Source organism: Megalobrama amblycephala, linkage group LG10, assembly GCF_018812025.1.
Source record: "Megalobrama amblycephala isolate DHTTF-2021 linkage group LG10, ASM1881202v1, whole genome shotgun sequence".
Classification (NCBI taxonomy): Eukaryota; Metazoa; Chordata; class Actinopteri; order Cypriniformes; family Xenocyprididae; genus Megalobrama; species Megalobrama amblycephala.
This window is the reverse complement of record NC_063053.1, coordinates 30,671,327-30,691,367: the sequence shown is the minus strand read 5'-3', so window position 1 is coordinate 30,691,367 and position 20,041 is coordinate 30,671,327. Positions and strand designations below refer to the sequence as shown.

The 20,041-nt window shown below is 37.9% G+C and overlaps 1 protein-coding gene and 1 long non-coding RNA gene across 5 annotated transcripts in view; one reads left to right on the top strand and one right to left on the bottom strand.

Annotated features, from left to right (window-relative positions):
- Positions 1 to 10,091, top strand: part of adgrb3 (adhesion G protein-coupled receptor B3) — a 226,121-nt gene extending 216,030 nt beyond the window's left edge. For 3 of the 4 annotated variants that reach the window (XM_048205754.1, XM_048205752.1, XM_048205755.1), the window contains 4 exons: positions 3,908 to 4,578; positions 6,326 to 6,361; positions 6,936 to 7,040; positions 8,985 to 9,952. In XM_048205754.1, coding sequence (XP_048061711.1) covers positions 3,908 to 4,578; positions 6,326 to 6,361; positions 6,936 to 7,040; positions 8,985 to 9,173 — 1,001 coding nt within the window. In that variant the 3' untranslated portion in view covers positions 9,174 to 9,952. Of the gene's footprint in view, positions 1 to 3,907; positions 4,579 to 6,325; positions 6,362 to 6,935; positions 7,041 to 8,984 lie in introns of all 4 variants that reach the window. The other variant, XM_048205753.1, reaches the window with a different exon arrangement.
- Positions 623 to 4,039, bottom strand: LOC125277348. Its single transcript, XR_007186884.1, has 2 exons — positions 3,902 to 4,039; positions 623 to 1,541 (listed from the first exon to the last, which is right to left on the bottom strand). It is a non-coding gene; the product is annotated as an uncharacterized LOC125277348 (long non-coding RNA).
- Positions 10,092 to 20,041: the final 9,950 nt, after the last annotated feature.

Genomic DNA, 20,041 nt, shown 5'->3' with positions numbered 1-20,041 from the left:
GATGTTGAATTAATCATGATTATTTTATTCCACACGTTATTCCCTTTTATCTTTATCTAGCTGCCGTATGGAATAAACGTGAATCCATGAGTGTACTGTTTAATTATCTCCCCTAAGTAAACAGTTGATGAAGAACAATGAAGCTTTTAAGTCCCTTGAAATTCGTTCAAACCAAGATTTTTGTTTCAAGGTCTAGACAGAATTGTTTTATTGTTATACTGAAAAAGTGTTCTTTAAAAAAAATGCTATTCTTCTGACATCCAGCCAACAAAGTTCAAAACAGCATGAAGTCTTCATTACAGCCATTTTTCAGTTTTTATGTAGGAATGTTATGCCCCTAGACAACATGGTGGCTCTTATCACATTTTTTACATGTCAGTCTGCACCGAAGGCGAAAATGTTGCATGATACAACACAAGCACAGTCAATTAGACAGTTAAGACCAATTAGACTTCACTATGGGTGGGGCTGCACAGTGTGACGCCACATAAATAGAAACCAAGCAACTGATAAAAATTTCCTGTCACTTATCACAGCCAGAGCTCATTTTGACATCGATATGAGCCACTAAATTACTTAAACTGCATAATCAGATGTCATGACAGTTGTCTGAATGTTGGGCTTTTTTTTTTTTTTTTTTGTGAATTTTTACTTATGGCAAATGCTATTTAAACCTCGTAAAAAACAAACAAAAAAAAAACAGTTGATTAACAAGGACATTGTAAATCAGATAATTAGCTTACACTGTAGTCCTGAAATGCAGCAAGTAACACGATTTGCACACGATTTTGTTTTTGTTTTGAAATTAAGTGTAATATAACAGCGCTCTGACTCTAGTGTTCTTTATTAAAGCTGGATTAAGATCAGCTCAGAGGTGATATTGTGACTTGGTGTGTCCTTCATTAGGACAGCATAAAACTTTAATCCAAGATTTACTTTAACTACCAAAAACAAGAAGGGTGAGTCTCACAAAAATAAGGTCATATTTTACCCCTAAATTTTAAATAATTATAATAATAAATAAAATAAATTAATTAATAATTATTTTAGGACCATTAACATTTTTTATGTGATGTACTTCCAAAAAAATCTTATTATTGATAAATAGATCCTCATTATTGTAACACATACTTTATTCTATTATTCTAAATTATATTGCATTCATTTTATACAGTAAAAAAAATAAAGATATAGGGGTGTTATATGACCAGGACATGTCAACAGATTTCACCCTGAGAGTCCTTGTCCTGAGCCTGAAGCCCTTTCTGTGTTCTTCTATCAGTATTCTGCTGCGCTCTTCAGACGCCATGTTGTGTGATGCATTAGTGTGGCCTACCATCAGAGCTGGAGGATTTTTAGGCAGGCGTTGTTGTCCTCTGGTCTCCTTGTTCAGTTATGAACAGTGGCAGTAATTCCCTTATGGATTTGTGGAGATAGAGTGGTGTTGCAGAGGACAGGCTGTTCTCAGAGTGCTGATGCTTCTTCTGACATTGCATCTGGAGATGTGTGTGGCTCTTTCAGGTGAACAGAATCAATCCAGTCTAAATATGGACACATTTCTGTAACAGCAGGTGTTGTAAGGAGGTCTATGGATTGTCAATGCATACAGTAGTTCTTAGGGATGGGTACCGAAACCCGGTATTAAATTGGCCCCGAGGCTAAATTTTGAAAGACCGGTGTATCGATAAGCTCTGACGTTAACGGTTCTGCTATCGGTACTGGAGAAATTATGAAGAAAATACACGTGCATTTATTATTGCTATATAGACATTATCTTGCAGATTCTATCTCGCCAGAGTCGCCAGCTGTTTCTATATGCCATCAGTGTTAATCAAACAACAAAATGCAAAGAGAAAATCACTCACAGCCCTTCTTCTGAATATAGTTAGCTTTAATAAGAGTTAATCTATTAATTTATACTGTGAAAACCATGCAGTGTTATTTTACATTTGGTTATTTTACTTAGATTTCTTTTATAGGCTAGGCCTATATTAATTACATGAACACAAGAACAAATGAAAGCACTTTATTTCATTTGTGTCTTTGTTTTATTGTATTTTGCAGTTTGTTTCTTTGTTCATGTTCTTACTGTATCTTATATAAAACACCAAAAATGCCAGACACTATATAATATAAAGCAAAGTTAATTCAGCTCTTTATATATATATATATATATATATATATATATATATATATATATATATAAAAAAAAAAGTACCGATAAGAATACCGTTAAAGTACCGGATCGATAAGCAGTATCAGTAAGAGTAGTAATACCGTTAAATCCTTAACGATACCCATCCCTAGTAGTTCTTGCTGAAAAGATCAGTTTAGATGGTTAGTGCTGATGGATTGCCACAACCATGCCATTCACCAGCAAAACTCATTTGTACTAGGCATCATTTTGGTCTCTTGTAAAAGAATATGGCCCGGTTTCACAGACAGGGCTTAGCCTAAACCTGGATTAGGCCTTAGTTCAATTAGGATATTTAAGTAGCTTTTATTAACATACACTTGAAAAAGACATTACTGGTGTGCATCTTGAGACAAATCAATGGCATTGACATATTTTAAGATATGTAAATACAAGTTACTTTCAGTTAAAACAGCTCAAACATGCATTTTAGTCTAGGACTAGCTTAAGCCTCATCTGTGAAACCAGGGGTATATGTTCTGTATTAAATTGGTTCATGCTGATTAAACCTTTTGGCTCACAACATGACATATGCTTCAACTGGAATGAACAGTTATTCAGGTAACACTTTATTTTGAATCCGCTTTAGACATTCTACTAACTATAAGTAACTTTGTAACTACATGTCAACTACCAGTCAGAGTATTAGTAGACAGTCTGCTCAATATCTGCTAACACTTTATTGTGAGGGTCCCCCAACAGACATTCTACTGACTATAAGTTACTTCTCAAATTATTCTACTAACCCTAACCCTAACAGTCTACTAATACTCTAATGAGAGTTAGTTGATGTGGTTGCAAATTAATGAGTTAGCGGACATGTACATAGTTGGAAAGCTACCTATAGTTAGTAGATTGCCTAAAGAGGACTACTGAAATAAAGTGTAATTGTTATTCTCTTTTGAATATACTTGTTTTTTTTGTTTTTTTTTTTGTTTTTTTTTAATTCACCGCTAGAATTGTAGCTTCATAAGTCACGCGTTTTTGGGGAATAAGCCGCATTTCCACCAAAATTACCTGGAACAAAAAGGTAATTTTTTTTGTTCCGGGTAATTTTGTTAATTTTGTTAATTTTTCCCCCCAGACCTGTTGCTGTCTGCATTTCCTTTGCAGGCTAAATTAGTCCGGTGACGTAGGACTGCGCGCAACATATAAGCTTTAATAAAGCCTGAACCTCGCTGTTGGACCATCGGTCGTATGTTTTAAACTCCATTGTTGATTAACTCTTACTGCACACACCGCAACAGACTTTTAAAATGGTGGTTGAAATAAAATGCTGCGTGGAGTCAACCAATCAAAATGCTGCATGAACACAACCAATCAGCGTGTTCAGCGCCCAAGTCCCACCCCCGAAAGTTCTCGAACTTTAAAACCTCGTGAGCAGGGACTTTCTGAGGGGGAAATTTTTACCCGAAACTTCATTTAGGCCCTGGTTCCTGCAGTTGAAACACACCGAGTACCACCCCAAAGTCCTTAGTTCCTGGGGAAAGTTCCTGCGGTGGAAATGCAGCTATAAACTCACACTAGGGCCGTGATTGTTGGATATGTTAGTATTGACACTTCAGCTATGTACCCGATCTATTATGAAAAATGTTCTGATTGGTTAAGTTTTTTGGTTACCAACATTTAAATCAGTTCTTTATTAACATTTAAAGCACAGTGCACGTTTTTGCATCACACATTTATACTAATGATATTCCTTCCTACCTGCAGCCCTCCACAAAGACATGGGCTCCTGTCGAGCGGCCACCATCACCGGCACCCTCTCCCGCATCTCTCTCAATGATGAGGAGGAAGAGAAAGGTCCCGAGGGGCTCAATTACTCCACGTTGCCTGGCAACATCATGTCTAAAGTCCTTATCCAGCAGCCCTCTGGACTTCACATGTCCATGGGCGTGGGCGATCTGGGAGACCAGTGTATGGACAGCACGGCAGACATGCGGCGGACGGTATACCTGTGTACGGACGACGCCACCAGGCAAAGCGAGCAGGAGCTGAGCGCCCACGACCTAAGTGGCCACCCCCAGCCGGGACAGATGGAGACGGACTACATCGTCCTGCCTCGCAGTTCCGCAGCGGTGTCGGCGTCCGGGTCCAGCAGCGTTCCCACCCTGCTGAAGGAGGACAGCAAGATGAGCATGACTATGGACTCTCTGTCTCATGACAGGTTGATGCATTACAAGATGGGCGCAGAGTTTAACCTCGGCCACTCGGGGATGGAGCACATGGGAATGGAACAGCAGTATCCCATCCAGACCGAACACATGCAGAATCTTCCCTTCGAGCCACGCACGGCTGTGAAGAACTTCCTGGCAGAAATGGAGGAGAGCGGAGGGCTGTCACGAAGCGAAACTGGTTCAACTATATCGATGAGCTCTTTAGAGGTGCGACTTCGAATCTAGTCTTGGGTGTAAACAGTTAGGCAGAGGCGTGCTTTACACAAGTACATGAATGCAGAGGATTCTAGCTGCGCAAGCGTGATTTTACTCAATGTTGCGTACCGATATGTGTGCCGAACTGTGCAATTCATAATGCTGTGCTGCTGTTTTACTGTTGCCACAAATGTGTTATAGCTGCCAAACGTTGTTCCAAACCTGTAAGACCTTCTTTCATCTTCGGAACACAAATAAAGATATTTTGATGAAATCTGACAGCTTTCTGATAGGCAGCAACGCAATTAACACTTTCAAGGCCCAGAAAGGTAATAAAGACATTGGTAAAACTTTATTTTAGTGTCTTTTAACTCGTTGCTTATTAGCATGCATATTACTTAGAATATTGGCTATTTATTAGTACTTATTAAGTACATATTAATGCCTTATTCTGCATGACCTTATTCTACATTCTTTATCCTACCCAATACCCAAACTTAACAACTACCTTACTAACTATTAATAAGCAGTATATTAGGAGTTTATTAAGGGAAAAGTTAATGGTTAAGTTTATATGCGTTTCCTATACTAAAGTGTTACCCAAGACATATTTAAATTAGTCCATGTGACTACAGTGGTTCAACGTTAGTTTTATGAAGCAACAAGAATACTTTTTTAGCAAAATTTCTTCTCTTTCGCTTCTCTCTCTGGTGCTTTTCACATTGTAAACACAGTGCAGCGGGTTCTACATCAGAATAACGGCTCAGTATTGGCTGGCTCCTGCGTCAGCAGGTATGCATCGTGGTGCTCAAGTGAAAAGCAAAGTGCTCCAAAGATGAACGAAGGTCTTACAGGTTTGGAACGAAATAAGGGTGCGTAATAATGACAGAATTTTAAATTTTAGGTGAACTAACCCTTTAATTCCCCAAATTAAGCCAAAGGCAAAAGGCAAGCAAAACAAAAAAACTATAATAAATATTTAAGTTAGTTAAATTCATGAAGAAATGGAAGTAGCAACATATCTTTTTTCCATATTTTGATTGGTTCTGTCCATTGGTTGTTGATTGGATGGAAGCAGATTGATTATAAGGAAGGGGTGGGTTTAAGCAGACTAAATGATTGGAAGTCCAGCATTCATCAGCAGACAGAAGTCTGTCGTTTCACTGGAAGATTATGCTCTTACACTTCGAGTGAAAATTCAAGTGTTCAAAAAACAGAGTGAATTTTAATTTCATGCAACTTTAAAGGGAGTGTTCAGCTCAAAATGATAATTGTCATTTACTCCAGACCTACATGACGTTCTTCTGCAGATTGCAATATCGTTTTTTCTTTGTCCGTATATTAAAAGTCAAAACGGTTCAATGTTGTTCAGACCCAAACTTTCTTCACAGTATCTTCTTTTGTGTTATGTACAACAGGTCAAGTTTGCGTACTTATGTAGAGTTTGTCTGGCCTTAAAGGTCATTGCAGAGGCACTGTAAGACATTTCAACCTCTCATCATTACTGAAATATTGAAAAGCACTGGTATCGACCGGCTGCCTTGAGGGGAAATACATTTGAACCCGATCCATAGCCGAAACCGTTTCCTGCCAAAAGCTTCAAGGCATACAAGTCTTGCTTTGATGTACAAGAAACATACTTGCTCATATGCGTCTTCTTAGAGATGGGACCAAATTTCAGATTTCAGCAGAATTATTTCTCTAAGTTTCGTAATATCCAACAACATTATTTTTTTGTCTTTCTGTCTTGGTTTTACAGAGAAGAAAGTCGAGGTACCAGGATCTAGACTTCGAGGTGAGTGAAACCTCTGCATGGCGAAGTGCATGCGTCAGGCCTTTGTTGCACCAAGCGAAGGGCCATTTGTTGCGTTTGTGTTGCCCCTTTAATTTACAACTACTTTGTGTAGCACTTAAGCTTATTGGAGTAGCATGTCCTGACACAACTGCGATTTATGAAGCGTTGTGTGGTTTAGCATAAAAGCAATGCTGTCAGCCACCACATATTCCCATTTTATCCTTTTACATCCCTTGACTTCAAGCTGAAAATCAAAAAATAGCCTGTATATTTTCACGTTTCTAAGGTCACTTGCAGTATCCCCCAGAGCGTTTCAGCCCTTTACCAAAAAGTGAAATTGAATGTCAAGTGCTACCACTGACCCTTCATATATGCCAGTGCCGTTTGTCATAACCTTGTCATAGCATTCAGCCAAATTTGCAGGGTGAGCACGGCGTTTTTATACGGTGATAAATTCTTTGAAAGTAACCAGGTTTTTTCCTGTTGCAAAGTTCTGGTTCTCAGCTTGACTGAACTCCAAATCCCACCCCCTACCCCTTCCCCTCCCTCCCCCCTCCTACCCTTGCCATTGCAGAAAGTCATGCACACCAGGAAAAGGCATATGGAGCTGTTCCAGGAACTCAATCAGAAATTTCAAACCCTGGACCGATTTCGAGACATACCAAATATGGGCGGCATGGTGAGTAACAGGAAACGGGGTTCAGTGTGTCTCATTACCGAGTACTGGGGGGGCGCCGCGTTGTCTATGTTTAGCTGTGTCTTCTTGTGGCGCCCCACTCTTGTGCACAGGAAGTGAGTGACTGAAGGAATTAATAGTTATCCACCCAATGTATTCATGTGGAAAAATAGTACGCTGCCTGGCCCGGGGGGTGGAAGAGGAAGTATTAAGGGATGAGAGAGAGGAAGAGCGACTGAGCCGTCATTGTGATCCATGCTCATTCAAACACAAGGCCATAAGCTGCTAACATGCTTATTATTTTTTCTCACTGTTTGGTGAATGCACGGGACAAAAAACACTTGATTTGCTTCAGATATTGGAGTGGTTCTCTGTGATTTCCGCAGTATGCTGCACAAATTATCTGTAATTGTAAGGCAGGTGGGATTGTTTGATTCGGGCAGGCCAATTGCAACACAATTGCATTCCACCATCCAGCACCATGTAGAAAACGAGCGTTCGGTGTCATTTTGTTACATTCTCCAGCTGACTGGCACTGGAAGGTTCGCTTTGATAATTAAGCGATTTTTAGACACGAGCTCTGCTATTAGCATGCATTTTCTGTGATCGGATCGCAGTCCATACGCTCTTGACCTTGATAAAAGCCAACGCACTCAGAATGCGCTGTGATCGGATCACCGAAACCACATTCTGATCGTATTCAATGCAGGTGTAAATGTTAATGTGGTCTTGCAATATGGTCACCCGATTTAAATTACAAATATCCCATGACTTATTCCAATTTAGACTGTTAATCCAATGTAGACTCACAAAGGTGCTTAAAAACTTGATTTTGTCCTCTTTCATTCACTTGTAATGCATTAGCATTCTTTACTGTGAGAATGTTGCTAAAGCAGGAAATAGACCAAATGCTTTTTAAGCAGTTAATATGACGGAAAGCATTTTGAATTATCCATCAATGATGGAGAAATCTCTGTTTAATGCAATCTCTAATTTAGTATGTAAGTGGCATTTCCATATCGTGCAAGCGTCTAGATACGATCGTGATACAAGATGCATGGGTAACACTTTACAATGAGGTTCTATACTTTAACATAAACTAATGCATCAGGCATCGTGAACTAACAGTGAAATAGTCCTCTACTGCATTTATTAATCTATGCTAATGCTAATTTATACATACATTTCAAGCTGTATAAATTAGCATTAATGTATTATGAAAGAACATGAATTTCCAATGAACAATTAGATTTATAAGGTAACCTAGATTGATAAATGCTGCATTTAAGAACCCTAATGCATTAGCTAATGTTAACAAATTGAACCTTATTGTTCAGTGTTAGCAATGCATGTTTATGTCAGGTATAGCCGTAGCTCCTGGCGATGTGTCCATTTGGTCACATGTTACTCGCTTTTACCCATGTTCAATCAGCTCTGCAGAACTTTGCCACTCACTGCCTGTTGCTTAGTAACCAACCACTGAAAGAAATGATCCTGTGTTTTTATTCACTTGAAAAATCTGAGATGTTCCTGAATCTGGAAACACTCCAAACATGCTGTCAGGTCAAACACTTTGATTATTGAGCTCTGGATGTGTACATGCAGCGGTCCCAAACATGTTTCTGGAACACAAATGTATGAATGCCATTGCATGAATTAACGAAATATCAAACCAAGTGACGTGACATTTATTTTCAAGAAAGACCGCACCAGCACAGCGTCATTTATTGGCCACTTGGATTGATTCATTTGTATCGAATGCAATGACTTTCATATATTTTTAAGTGTCCAAATATTTTAGTGCCACTGTGAGAGAACATGAATTAAAGCTTGATGATTCATGTCCATGTGCAACTTTCTATGCTTGACAGTGTCATAAAACAAAAGTCTTTGAGTAACCATATTGAGAATATTTCTAACACGGAACCCTCTCGTCCTTTTCCGTAGGACAAGGCAATGCAAAACAAGAACCCATGGGAGAGCTTCAACCCGGCGAGTGAATATCAGAACTACGCCACAATGAATGTACTAGAATCAGACACAAAGAACTCTCTGGAGATGACTAACGCTGAGTGGGAAAAGTGTGTCAACCTCCCTTTGGACGTCCAGGAGGGAGACTTTCAGACAGAAGTCTGAGGAATAATGAAGCGTTAGCAGGGACGCGGATGAAGGTGGACATATTTTGCACTGAACAAAAACGCAGAAGACTTTTCATGCAGCCTTGGAAAGACATATCTGGATTCTAGGAGTATAGCAGGGACAATATGTGCCAATAAGATTTCAAAAAAAAAAAAAAAGAGAAGAAGATGGAAGAAGGACGGATATAAAGATGTTAGAAAAAGACAAAAAAACATCTGTGTTATCTTTTTTTTTTGTATTCTCACTCGTGTATTTAGTGGGGGGCAGACATGTACAATATCAAACATCATGTGATTCAAAAGTACCACTTGGAAAATAATCGGTTCCGAAAGCGCTATCTTTCCAGACGAGACCTCAAAGAGAAAAACGACACGACGTGACGTCCACCCACGAGCGGCGGCTGGGTTCAGTTTTTTGTTCGGCGGGAGACGAGCCCAGGAACACAATGTATATACTTGAGCAGGTTTTTAAGAAGTTTATAACAAGTCCGTTTGGCCATGACTACACTTTTTACTTTATAATATGAAAAGACAAAACTATTCAGAGGCAAAGAGGATTTTTTTCTGTCATTTAAAAATGAATGTTTGTCAAGCTACATTCTTCATTGCTTTAAATGCAATAAAGGTAATACTCACTTTTTTATGAATAATATATTTCAAAACTTTAATACTGCAGAATCTGCCTGGAAGCTCAGTAAAGCTCTCTCATCTGCAGCCCTGTATAAAATATTTAAAAATCAAAAATGTTGTATGGTGTAAATAAAACTTTTGTCTACATATGTTTTACTTGTGCCAAGTTTATTTTAATGAGAAAAGAGAAAATGCCAACTTGATGAGAGAGTTATAGCGAAAAATGTTAACATTTGAAAAAGGAATGTAAATAAAAGAGGAAATATGTTCGTACTGCTTCAGAGAACTTGTCGACTTACTCCTGTGTCGTGCTACGTGTCTCTGTTGACGCCTTTTTCTGGACACACGAATCCCTGAGGACTAATTCTCATTCTCAAGGTCCTTACTTCAACTGCAGCAGAAAAATGGTCTGTAATGACTTGTCAGACCTAAAGGCAAATAACAACAGGGTATTTTTAAGGGCCATTAGTGGAAAGAGTGAGTCGTCGTCTTCGGCAATGGCTATAAAAATAGCACAGCAGAGCTAAAAATAACAGGAAGTGTAGTCACTTCTGGGTAACGGCACGCCACATATGGCGTACCTTATGTGCAATTACGCTATCGGCTGATGACCTGACAGGAGAGAATCAAAAAACAGAAAATCTATAAAACATCTTGCATTTTATAAAAAATATATAGTTTAAGGTGAGACTTCATGCCGATGGTCTATAGTTAGACATTCTGCTAACTATAAAGTTGTGTCCCAAATGACACACTGTACACTACGCACGTATACACTATGTAAACATTCGTGTAGTGCATGAATTGTATAAAGTTATTTTGTCATTCAACAAGACTCTGATAGCCCCTCCCCCTCCACTATGTAATTAAAGTTGTGACAGTTGAGTGCATGAAGTGGCCAACATTCAGTACTTTATCTTTTTTTAGTTAAAGGGTTAGTTCACCCAAATATGAAATTTCTGTTATTAGTTACTCACCCTCATGCTGTTACAAACCTGTAAGACCTTCGTTCATCTTTAGAACACAAATGAAGATATATTGGTTACACTTTATATTAATGTGTCCCTATTACCATGTAGTTATACATACAAGTACTGTGTAATATTATGCATGCATGTACTTACTATAAGTTTAGGGTAGGATTAGGCTTTGGTTCAGGGTTAGTTGCATTTAATTATGCCTAATTTATGGTTATTACTATAATTGTAACAAGAACACATTAAAATAAAGTGTTACCGATATTTTTGATGAAATCTGAGGTTTTTTTATCCTCCATAGAAAGCAAAGAAATGACCACATTCAAGGTCCAGAAAAGTAGTAAAAACATTGTTAAAATAGTCAACGTGACTACAGTGGTTCAACCTTAATGTTATGAAGTAACGAGAATACTTTTTTTTTTGATGCAAAAATAACTTTCTTCAACAATTTCTTCTCTACGCTTCCATGTTTATGTCCGAACGCCAGCTCGGTATTGGCTGATGCTGTTCACGTGAGCAGCACAAAGCATGCGTGTTATGCTGACGCAGGAGCCGGCCAATACTGAACCAGCATTCGGACGTAGAACCTGGAAGCGCTGCAGTGTAAATAGCGTAGGAAAATTACGAATTTGTTGAATAAAGTCAATATTTTTTATTTGTTTTTGTGCACAAAAAGTATTCTCGTCATTTCATAACATTTAGGTTGAACCACTCTAGTCATGTTGATTCATTTAATGATGTTTTTACTACTTTTCTGGACACAGAATGTGGTAATTTCGTTGCTTTCTATGGACGATTAAAAAAAACTCTCGGATTTCATCAAAAGTATCTTAATTTGTGTTTCGAAGATGAACGAAGGTCTTACGGGTTTAGAACGAGATGAGGGTGAGTGATTAATGACAGAAATTTCATTTTTGGGTGAACTAACCCTTTAAGTGCATGATCCAGGTTTTTAAAGTGCACTTTTTCTTTTGGGAATTTTCGGAGTGAACGCACTACTCGCACTATACTGCAAAATGCTATAGAATATTGTATAAGTACACAAATTAGGACGCACCTTAAGTGTCAACTACAAGTCAGAGAATTAGTACACTTTCTGCTTAATACCTGCTACCACTTTATTATGATGATCGCCCAACAGACATTCTACTGACTAAAGGTAACTTTGTAAGTACATGTCAACTTATTCTAACCTAATGGTCTACTAATACTCTAAGTAGAGTTAGTTGACATGTAGTTGCAAAGTTACTTATTGTTAGTAGAATGTCTAAAATGGACTATTGAAATAAAGTGTAACCTGAACTTTTAGTAATATTTGAATGAAACAAACTTAATTCTACTGTTTGGGTTAACAGTGGCATCAAATGCTGCTTTTGCAGGGGAAAAAAAAAATCATTTTCATAGAGTGGAGGATGAATCTGGGATTTACATGCACTCTGTATGTGTGATTTTAATGAATATCAACATTTGAGATGATGGCGCTCAAGGCTCATATTGGAAGGTAAGCTGAAGTTTAGGAGTATAATCCCTTATGAACCGCTTTTATAGTCCCATCTGTCTTCAGTGAGCATCTAGTCATATCTGGCAAAAGTATTAAATCTAATCCCAATGAGCTCCACAATTATATCCCGGTATATTGTTGAGGTCCAGCTGGACGAGACTGAATCCTGGTCCCTGTGATTGACAAGGTGTGCGAATCATGACATGAGTTTGTAGACAATCTCATTGTGTCTAATGCATAATGACACACCAGATTTCAGAAAATGTTACAGGGTGAGGTAAAGCACTAAACAAATGCTCCTGACGTCATACGGAGCTGCAGATCTATAAGTAGCAGCAGTATGTAACAGCATGGCCTTTTTCTGTATTTGGGTTTCAGGTGAGCTCCACTTGGGGGGGAAGAGCCTTTTCGCTTTGGCTGTTGTGCAAATAACACTAATATGAACTAACACTACCAGCCTCATGGTAAACACACTTAACAGGTTTGCCTCTAAATTCAGAATCTTGGATGGTGTTTTGAGGGATTTAGATGGTAAAATATCATAGCACTGTAAGAATGCACTTACAGTCAAAAACATTACACAGCTGTATATATCAATGTAAACAATCCTTATGTCTTTAAAATGGTTTACACTTTAGACATTCTACTAACTATAAGTAACTAACTTTTATTCATTTGCAACTAAATGTCAACTAACTCATTAGAATATAACTGTTAGGTTAGGACTCGGGTTGGTAGAGTAAGTCGACATGCACTTGCAAAGTTAATTATAGAAATAGAATGTCTTTTGGGGGAGCATCAAAATAAAGCGTTAATAAAATACTCTAATGACTGGTATGGTTGACATGTAGTAGCATAGTTACTTATGTTTAGTAGGATGTCTAAAGTGGACCATCGAAATAAATTGTTACCAAAGTTCATTATACTTGCTAGAAAAAAAGTTAAGTGAACTGAATAACTGATTATATTTACTAAACTAGCAAAATGAATGACTGCAGCAGAGTTCTTGTTCCCAGCATGCTTTGCGTCAGACTGAAGAATAAATGAAGTATTTTGTTGCGTACAACATTGTAGTGTTGTCAAAAGTACAGACTGCGGTACCTATCGGTACTGAAATTTTAAAAACGTGACACTTTGAGCGCTGTTGAGCGGATTCGTAAACATCTCTGATTGGCCATTGTGTTGACGCGCTCATCGGATATGCCTGTGATTGGCTACAATGATCATCGCGTGGGAGCATTTGAAAGCACACGGAAGTGTTTGAATTTGAAAGCGTTTTGAAAGTGGGAGCACAAGCGATTGAAAGCAGGTGTCTAACAGTGGACCGATCCGCGATCGACGCCTGCTTTCAAACGCTCCCGTGTGTATCTGTGTAAGCGTTTACAACGTTTTTACAGCGTTGATCATTGAAGCCTATCACAGACATATCCGATGAGCCGTGAAAACAACGGCCAATCAGAGATGTTTACGAATCCACTCAACAGCGCTCAAAGCGTCACATTTTTTAAATTTCAGTACCGACTAGGTACCGAAGTCGGTACTTTTGACAACACTACAACATTGCGTACATGCAAAAACTTTAGTGATAGTCTTGTTGCTAGTTATATTAGCACATCATGCAAGTCTGCTATTGCTAGCTAGTAGGGCTGCAACAAACGATTATTTTGATAATCGATTAATCTACCTATTGTTGGAACGATTAATCGACTAATCATCGATTATTGCACCGATTAATCAGTATGCTTTGTTTGATTATTCCACTAGCAATTAGTTAAAATTCTGAGTTATACTTTAATAATTAAAACAAGAAATCACTTCAGCTTTTGAAAGTGTATTTTTAATGAATGTGTTATTAAAAAAAAAAAAAAAAAAAAACTGTTAAAATTACTGGTACTGAGTTTTTATTAGGTCTGGGAATTGTAATAACTTTTTAATAAGAGTAAAAATATGAATATGTAATATTGGGAAAAATTCTTTGAAAAATGCTCCTCTCTAGATTTGTTCTTTTTTTTCCCTTTTTTCTAACTATCAAGTTTATGGTCATTGAATGGCTTTCCTGAGGTAAATGTAACATTTTGTGACATATTTGTTTGTAAATTGTACTGTATCTTTCAACATAGTTTTTGATGTTCATTCATGTTTATTTCGTGCTGTAATAGCAGAAAAGAGGAAGAGATGATAGGTTCACGTGCCGCTTGACCCGAGTTGTTACAGCGATTTGTAATGCCGCATTAAAGAGCGCCAAAACCACATCTATTGTTTGAATCCCGTAGTCAAACTGACAGAATTTAAAAGTTGAGACTTTGTTTTATATCAAAAGTAACCTGATCTGTCTCATCTGTCGGCGCGTTGCCTGTGTCCTCTTTGCTCTGCGATGTATCTTTCACTGCGTGAGATAATGGACGTGTGGCAAACAGTCAGTTTGAATGAGAGTTGGTGGCCCTGCATGACAGCATTTTTTTTGTAGTTATGCTAAACGTTATGTTTTATGCTATGTTAAACGCCCATATTTTACGGGTGCGACTTCGTTTGCACTAGGCACTCCGAAGAACCGTGTCTTCTTCTATTGGATTCGATCCGGGAGGGCTGCATTACAGTATTGCGCTACAGCGCCCCACTGGTCAAACCGTGTTATTGCAGGCCCTTCAAATAGGTCATATGAGATCAAAAGACTATTCGACAACAAAAATATTTGTCGACAATTTTTTTATTGTTGACGATGTCGATAATGTCGACTAATTTCAGCCCTACTAGCTAACAGCTAATTGTAAAAGATTTGATGATTATGCAATAAAGTTGTACGAGTTAGCTTAGTCAACATTCCAATTCAATTGCAATTAACATGTTTGTGTAGTACAAAATCAAAATTTTAAGTTTTACTAACTTAATCAGAGTTAGTTAGATAAAAAAATAAATAATAATTCAACCGATTACCTCAATTTTTTTGAGTTCTGCCAACTATTTAGTTTACAGAGTGGTTTATAAATATGATTATAGGACAGAAAACTAAAGTGAACTTTGCAAAGTTTAGATGACTCACTCAAGAACTCAAGAAGTAATGCAATTAAGAATTAATTTGTCAGTTGTCCCAAACAGCGGACAACGTGAAAAACAACTTGACGGGCTCATATAAAGCGATTTGTTAGTTTCACTTTAGAGAAGATTGCAATCTAATGATGCAGATTATCAGACAAAGCATTCATTAGTGGACAAATGTTGACCTCCGAGGTCAGAAAACACAGTAATGAGTTGTGGAGGAAGGGACGGGTATGGCTGAAAGTGACTGGAGATGTCACTGTATTAAAAATAATAAAGCGCATGAGACAAGCCCATTATGACATCGACCAAGCACGTTGACGTGCGCAACAGATCTGGCCTCGTTCTTCATTCTCCATGGCCCGAAATGAAAATACGTTTGTCCTCTTCTGTTCTTCAATGTGCAAATCAAAATGTCAAATCCATCACATTACAGGCCAGCGGGAAATCACAGCAAATGAAATTCTGCACACACACACAGTGAGTGGGCCCTGGTGGGTGCTTGTAAGTCCAGCAGGGGACATATGGAGAGGTGGAACAGACTCATCTCTGACAGACATGCAGGACAGGGAATTGAAGCGTATGTCAACCCAGACACTGTATTCTCACTTGTGCTCAGATTACAACTTCCATTCACGATCAGAAGGGACCATTGTTGATATGAACTGGCAAAACATGTTTCTAATAAAGCGTTTGATATTATTACAATTATATAATAAATGGATTCATTATGTAAGGGATAATCCACGGCCTGGCTCGCTTAGTCAGACCTCCAGACTGACGGCAGAAGGTCTGGACTCTGTCGCAGCTTTCATTGATCAAGGACTGCCCATGAGGACGTCTGACCGACATGTAAAGCAACCAATCACAGTTCGCTTTGTTCTGTATCATGTTAAGGGGTGTGAAAATGTCAAGTCAATGTCCCTACAATAACAGCATTCTGCCCGCTTTCAATCAGACACTGAGATAAAGTGTAAGATTACATTTATTTGAATGTAAAATGATTACTTTTTTTTAAATTAATTATTGAGAGAGATGAGAGATGGTTGTGTGAATTAACTGCATCTGTTCAGTGTCTCTATTAAATGATTAGTTTGCTTTCAAATGAAAATTACTCCAAGCTTTACTCATCCTCCTAGGTGTACATGACTTCCGTCTTTCTGTTATTTTAATAAATATCCTGGCGCATCCGTCATCAGATACACTTTCTTCTTAAATTGAATACGGCAGGCGGTCTGGCAGAAGCTAGATATTTTACTTTATAACTTGTTAAATATGGATATTTTTCTTACACAAACGCATCGCTTCACTTCAGAAGGCCTTTATTAACCCCCTGGAGTACGTTTATAATGGATGGAGGCACGTTCTCGAGCTTCGTACTCATTGGTCCCGTTCACTGCCATTATAAAGCTTGGATGCGTCAGGATATTTATTAATATAACTCAAATTGTGTTCATCAGAAAGAAGAAAGTCACCTGGGATGGATTGAGAGCGAGTAAAGCTTGGGGTAATTTTAATTTTAAAGTGAAATAATCCTTTAACAATGAAGCTGTGAGTTTAATTACTTCAAAACCAGTGATATTACCCCCTTGTTGCAGAGACGTAGCGATGCTAATAAAAGTCACAGGGGCGGTGTTGATAAGTTTCTGTGCTCCTTAATGTTTCTGTGTGTGCGCAGCTCGATCTCCGATCTCTGTGTGCGAGTGACGCATGCGTGTGTGTGCTTCAATGAAAACAGTGCATTGATATAGAATGGTGATTAAACTGGTGATTAAACGGTTTTACTGCACACCTTGAGGCAATCAGCATAGAGTATTCAGACAGCCCATGGTATAAAAAAAAAGATTTGTTCAAAAACGCTCATTCACTCTTTAATGAAACAAGTAACATATTTATGAGCGAGTCACTGAATCAATCATTCATTAAAATAGTGTTTTTAATAATAATTTAGATTAAACATTTTAAATAGACTGCAGCAATTAACATTTTGTCAGAACCTCTAGTAATTACATGTTATTTTGTTTAGTTGTCTGTTCAGAATCATGGGAGAATTGTGATATCTGTTTGAAACAAAAACTAAAATCATGGGATTGTGCAGCTCTACCACTGTATATAGTTCACAAGTAAATACTGTAAAATATGTGGTTAACTAAAGTCATAATGAAGGGAATGTGGCTTGAACAGACGTGATTTCAGCACCATGGACAGCTGCTTTTTATATGTCATGCCATTGCATAGATAAAGTATCAAAACAAGCAGCATTAATTTTGAAGAAATATAGCACAAACACACTTAAGTGTCCAAATACATTTTAGGGTCACTTTATAAGAAGAGCATTGAGAAATGAGTGAAACAGCTGCACATCACAGCTTTACATACACTCTTAAAAATAAAGGTTCTTTACTGGAATTGATGGTTCCACGAAGAACCTTTAACATCCATTGAACCTTTCCATTCCACAAAGTGTTCTTTATAGTGGAATAAGGTTTGATTTTCTTCAAACAAAGAAAAAAAAATGGTTCTTTGACTGAAAGGTTTTGTCTTCTGTGAGTAACCAAAAATTGTTCTTAAATGGCATTGCTGTGAAACCCAAACCAAATCCGGCCCGCCAATCTCCCTCTTCCTCTTATCCTGGCAGTGCGGCTAAATTTGGTTAGATACGTGGCTGCAGTGGCGCCTGTAGCTGTACACGCACTGTTCGTACCATGCACGCTCCTCTGACTGACCTGAGAAACGTTTTCAGTGTGAATATTTCAGCAGTTATTTGTGTCCTGTATTTCTGGTCGACAGAACCAGCGATACCAGTTATTCATGAATTAATCATTCTTATGTCTCGATTCTTTCTTTTCCGTGAATTGGCCAAATGCGCTTGCAAACGCGATTTGGATTCCTTCGGACCGCTCTGTCACGGAATCATCTGTAGTTGTTTCTCGATCAGTAACAAAAAAAACAGAACAAACAGTGCTGTTTTCATGCGTTTCACTAGTTTAATTTGAACTACGCAGCACGGCCCAGTGGATAACGGAACGAAAGCTTAAAGGAGCTGTGTTCATTTTTGGTCACCATTATTAAACTACAAATCACTCAATGATTAAAGGATTAGTTCACTTTCAAATAAAATTTTCCTGATAATTTACTCACCCCCATGTCATCCAAGATGTTCATGTCTTTCTTTCTTCAGTTGAAAGGAAATTAAGGTTTTTGATGAAAACATTCCAGGATTATTCTCCTTACAGTGGACTTCAATGTCCTCCAGACGGTTGAAGGTCAAAATTACAGTTTCAGTGCAGCTTCAAAGATCTTTAAACGACACCAGACGAGGAATAAGGGTCTTATCTAGCGAAACGATTGGTCATTTACGAAAAAAATTTAAATGTATATGCTTTATAAACACAAATGATCGCCTTACGAGTGCTTCCGCCAAAACTGCACTTTCATATTCTTCAAAAAGCTTACGCTGTATGTCCTACACCTTCCCTATTCTACTTACGGAATGAACGCGGCACCAGTTCCGTTTTTTTCTGTAAGTAGAATCGGGAAGGCGTAGGACATATAGCGTAAGCTTTTTGAAGAATACGGAAAGCGGAAGCACGTGCAAGGCGATCATCTGTTTATATAAAGCATATACAGTTGTATTTTTTTCGAAAATGACCGATCGTTTCGCTAGATAAGACCCTTATTCCTCGTCTGGTATCGTTTAAAGCCCTTTGAAGCTGCACTGAAACTGTAATTTTGACCTTCAACCATTTGGAGGCCATTGAAGTCCACTGTAAGGAGAATAATCCTGGAATGTTTTCATCAAAAACCTTAATTTCTTTTCGACTGAAGAAAGAAAGACATGAACATCTTGGATGACATGGGGGTGAGTAAATTATCAGGAAATTTTAATTTGAAAGTGGACTAATCCTTTAAACTAGTTTTAAATCGGATGAAACAGCCTCAACATTCCCAACAAAACTGATGAGGAATACAGGAGAAATGTGCCATGAATGAAGATAGAAGACTTTTAAATCCCAAAATCACCACCCTTACACACATTTACAATGAATGAACTGTAGTAAATTACCATGGTTTGTGGAAATGTGGAATATTTATATTGAAAACTGTGTTATAGCCATTTATATTGCAATATATTTATTAGGTAAGTAGGGGAATATATAATTCATGTCTTTGTTTAGGTGTTTTTTATAGGCCTATATAACATATCATAATATAATATCATTTGACAGTGGTAGTGAGTGAGTAGCCATGTATGGTCTCACTGTGAGAATATTTTCATTTAAGCCTAATTATTAATACAATAATAATACATTTTTACCAAGAGGGCAAAGCCCACTTCAACTTTTTGATTTGATAATCCGGCCCTCAAATGAAACTACTTGAAGATCCCTGGTGTACATTGTATCTAATGGCTTACATTCAGCTTGAAATTGGCAAATAATGGAGTTGCTTTTGCTTTGTTTAGCCGTCAAATTCTAAAGTGCATAAAGAACAAAAGTTAGCCTGATGAAGAATGAATGAAGAATTACCGGAGTGAATTGTTCCATGGAGAAAAATCTTCAGTGATGTCTAGTCTGCTTTCCATGGGCAATGATATATTCAGCTGACATGGTTTGAATTGATTCACACAAATGAATGTAACAAGCTATTTTTGCTTGTGAAGTTTAAATCTGAGCCACTATTAAAACATCTTTCTTTCATAAAACACTGAATCAAGCATCC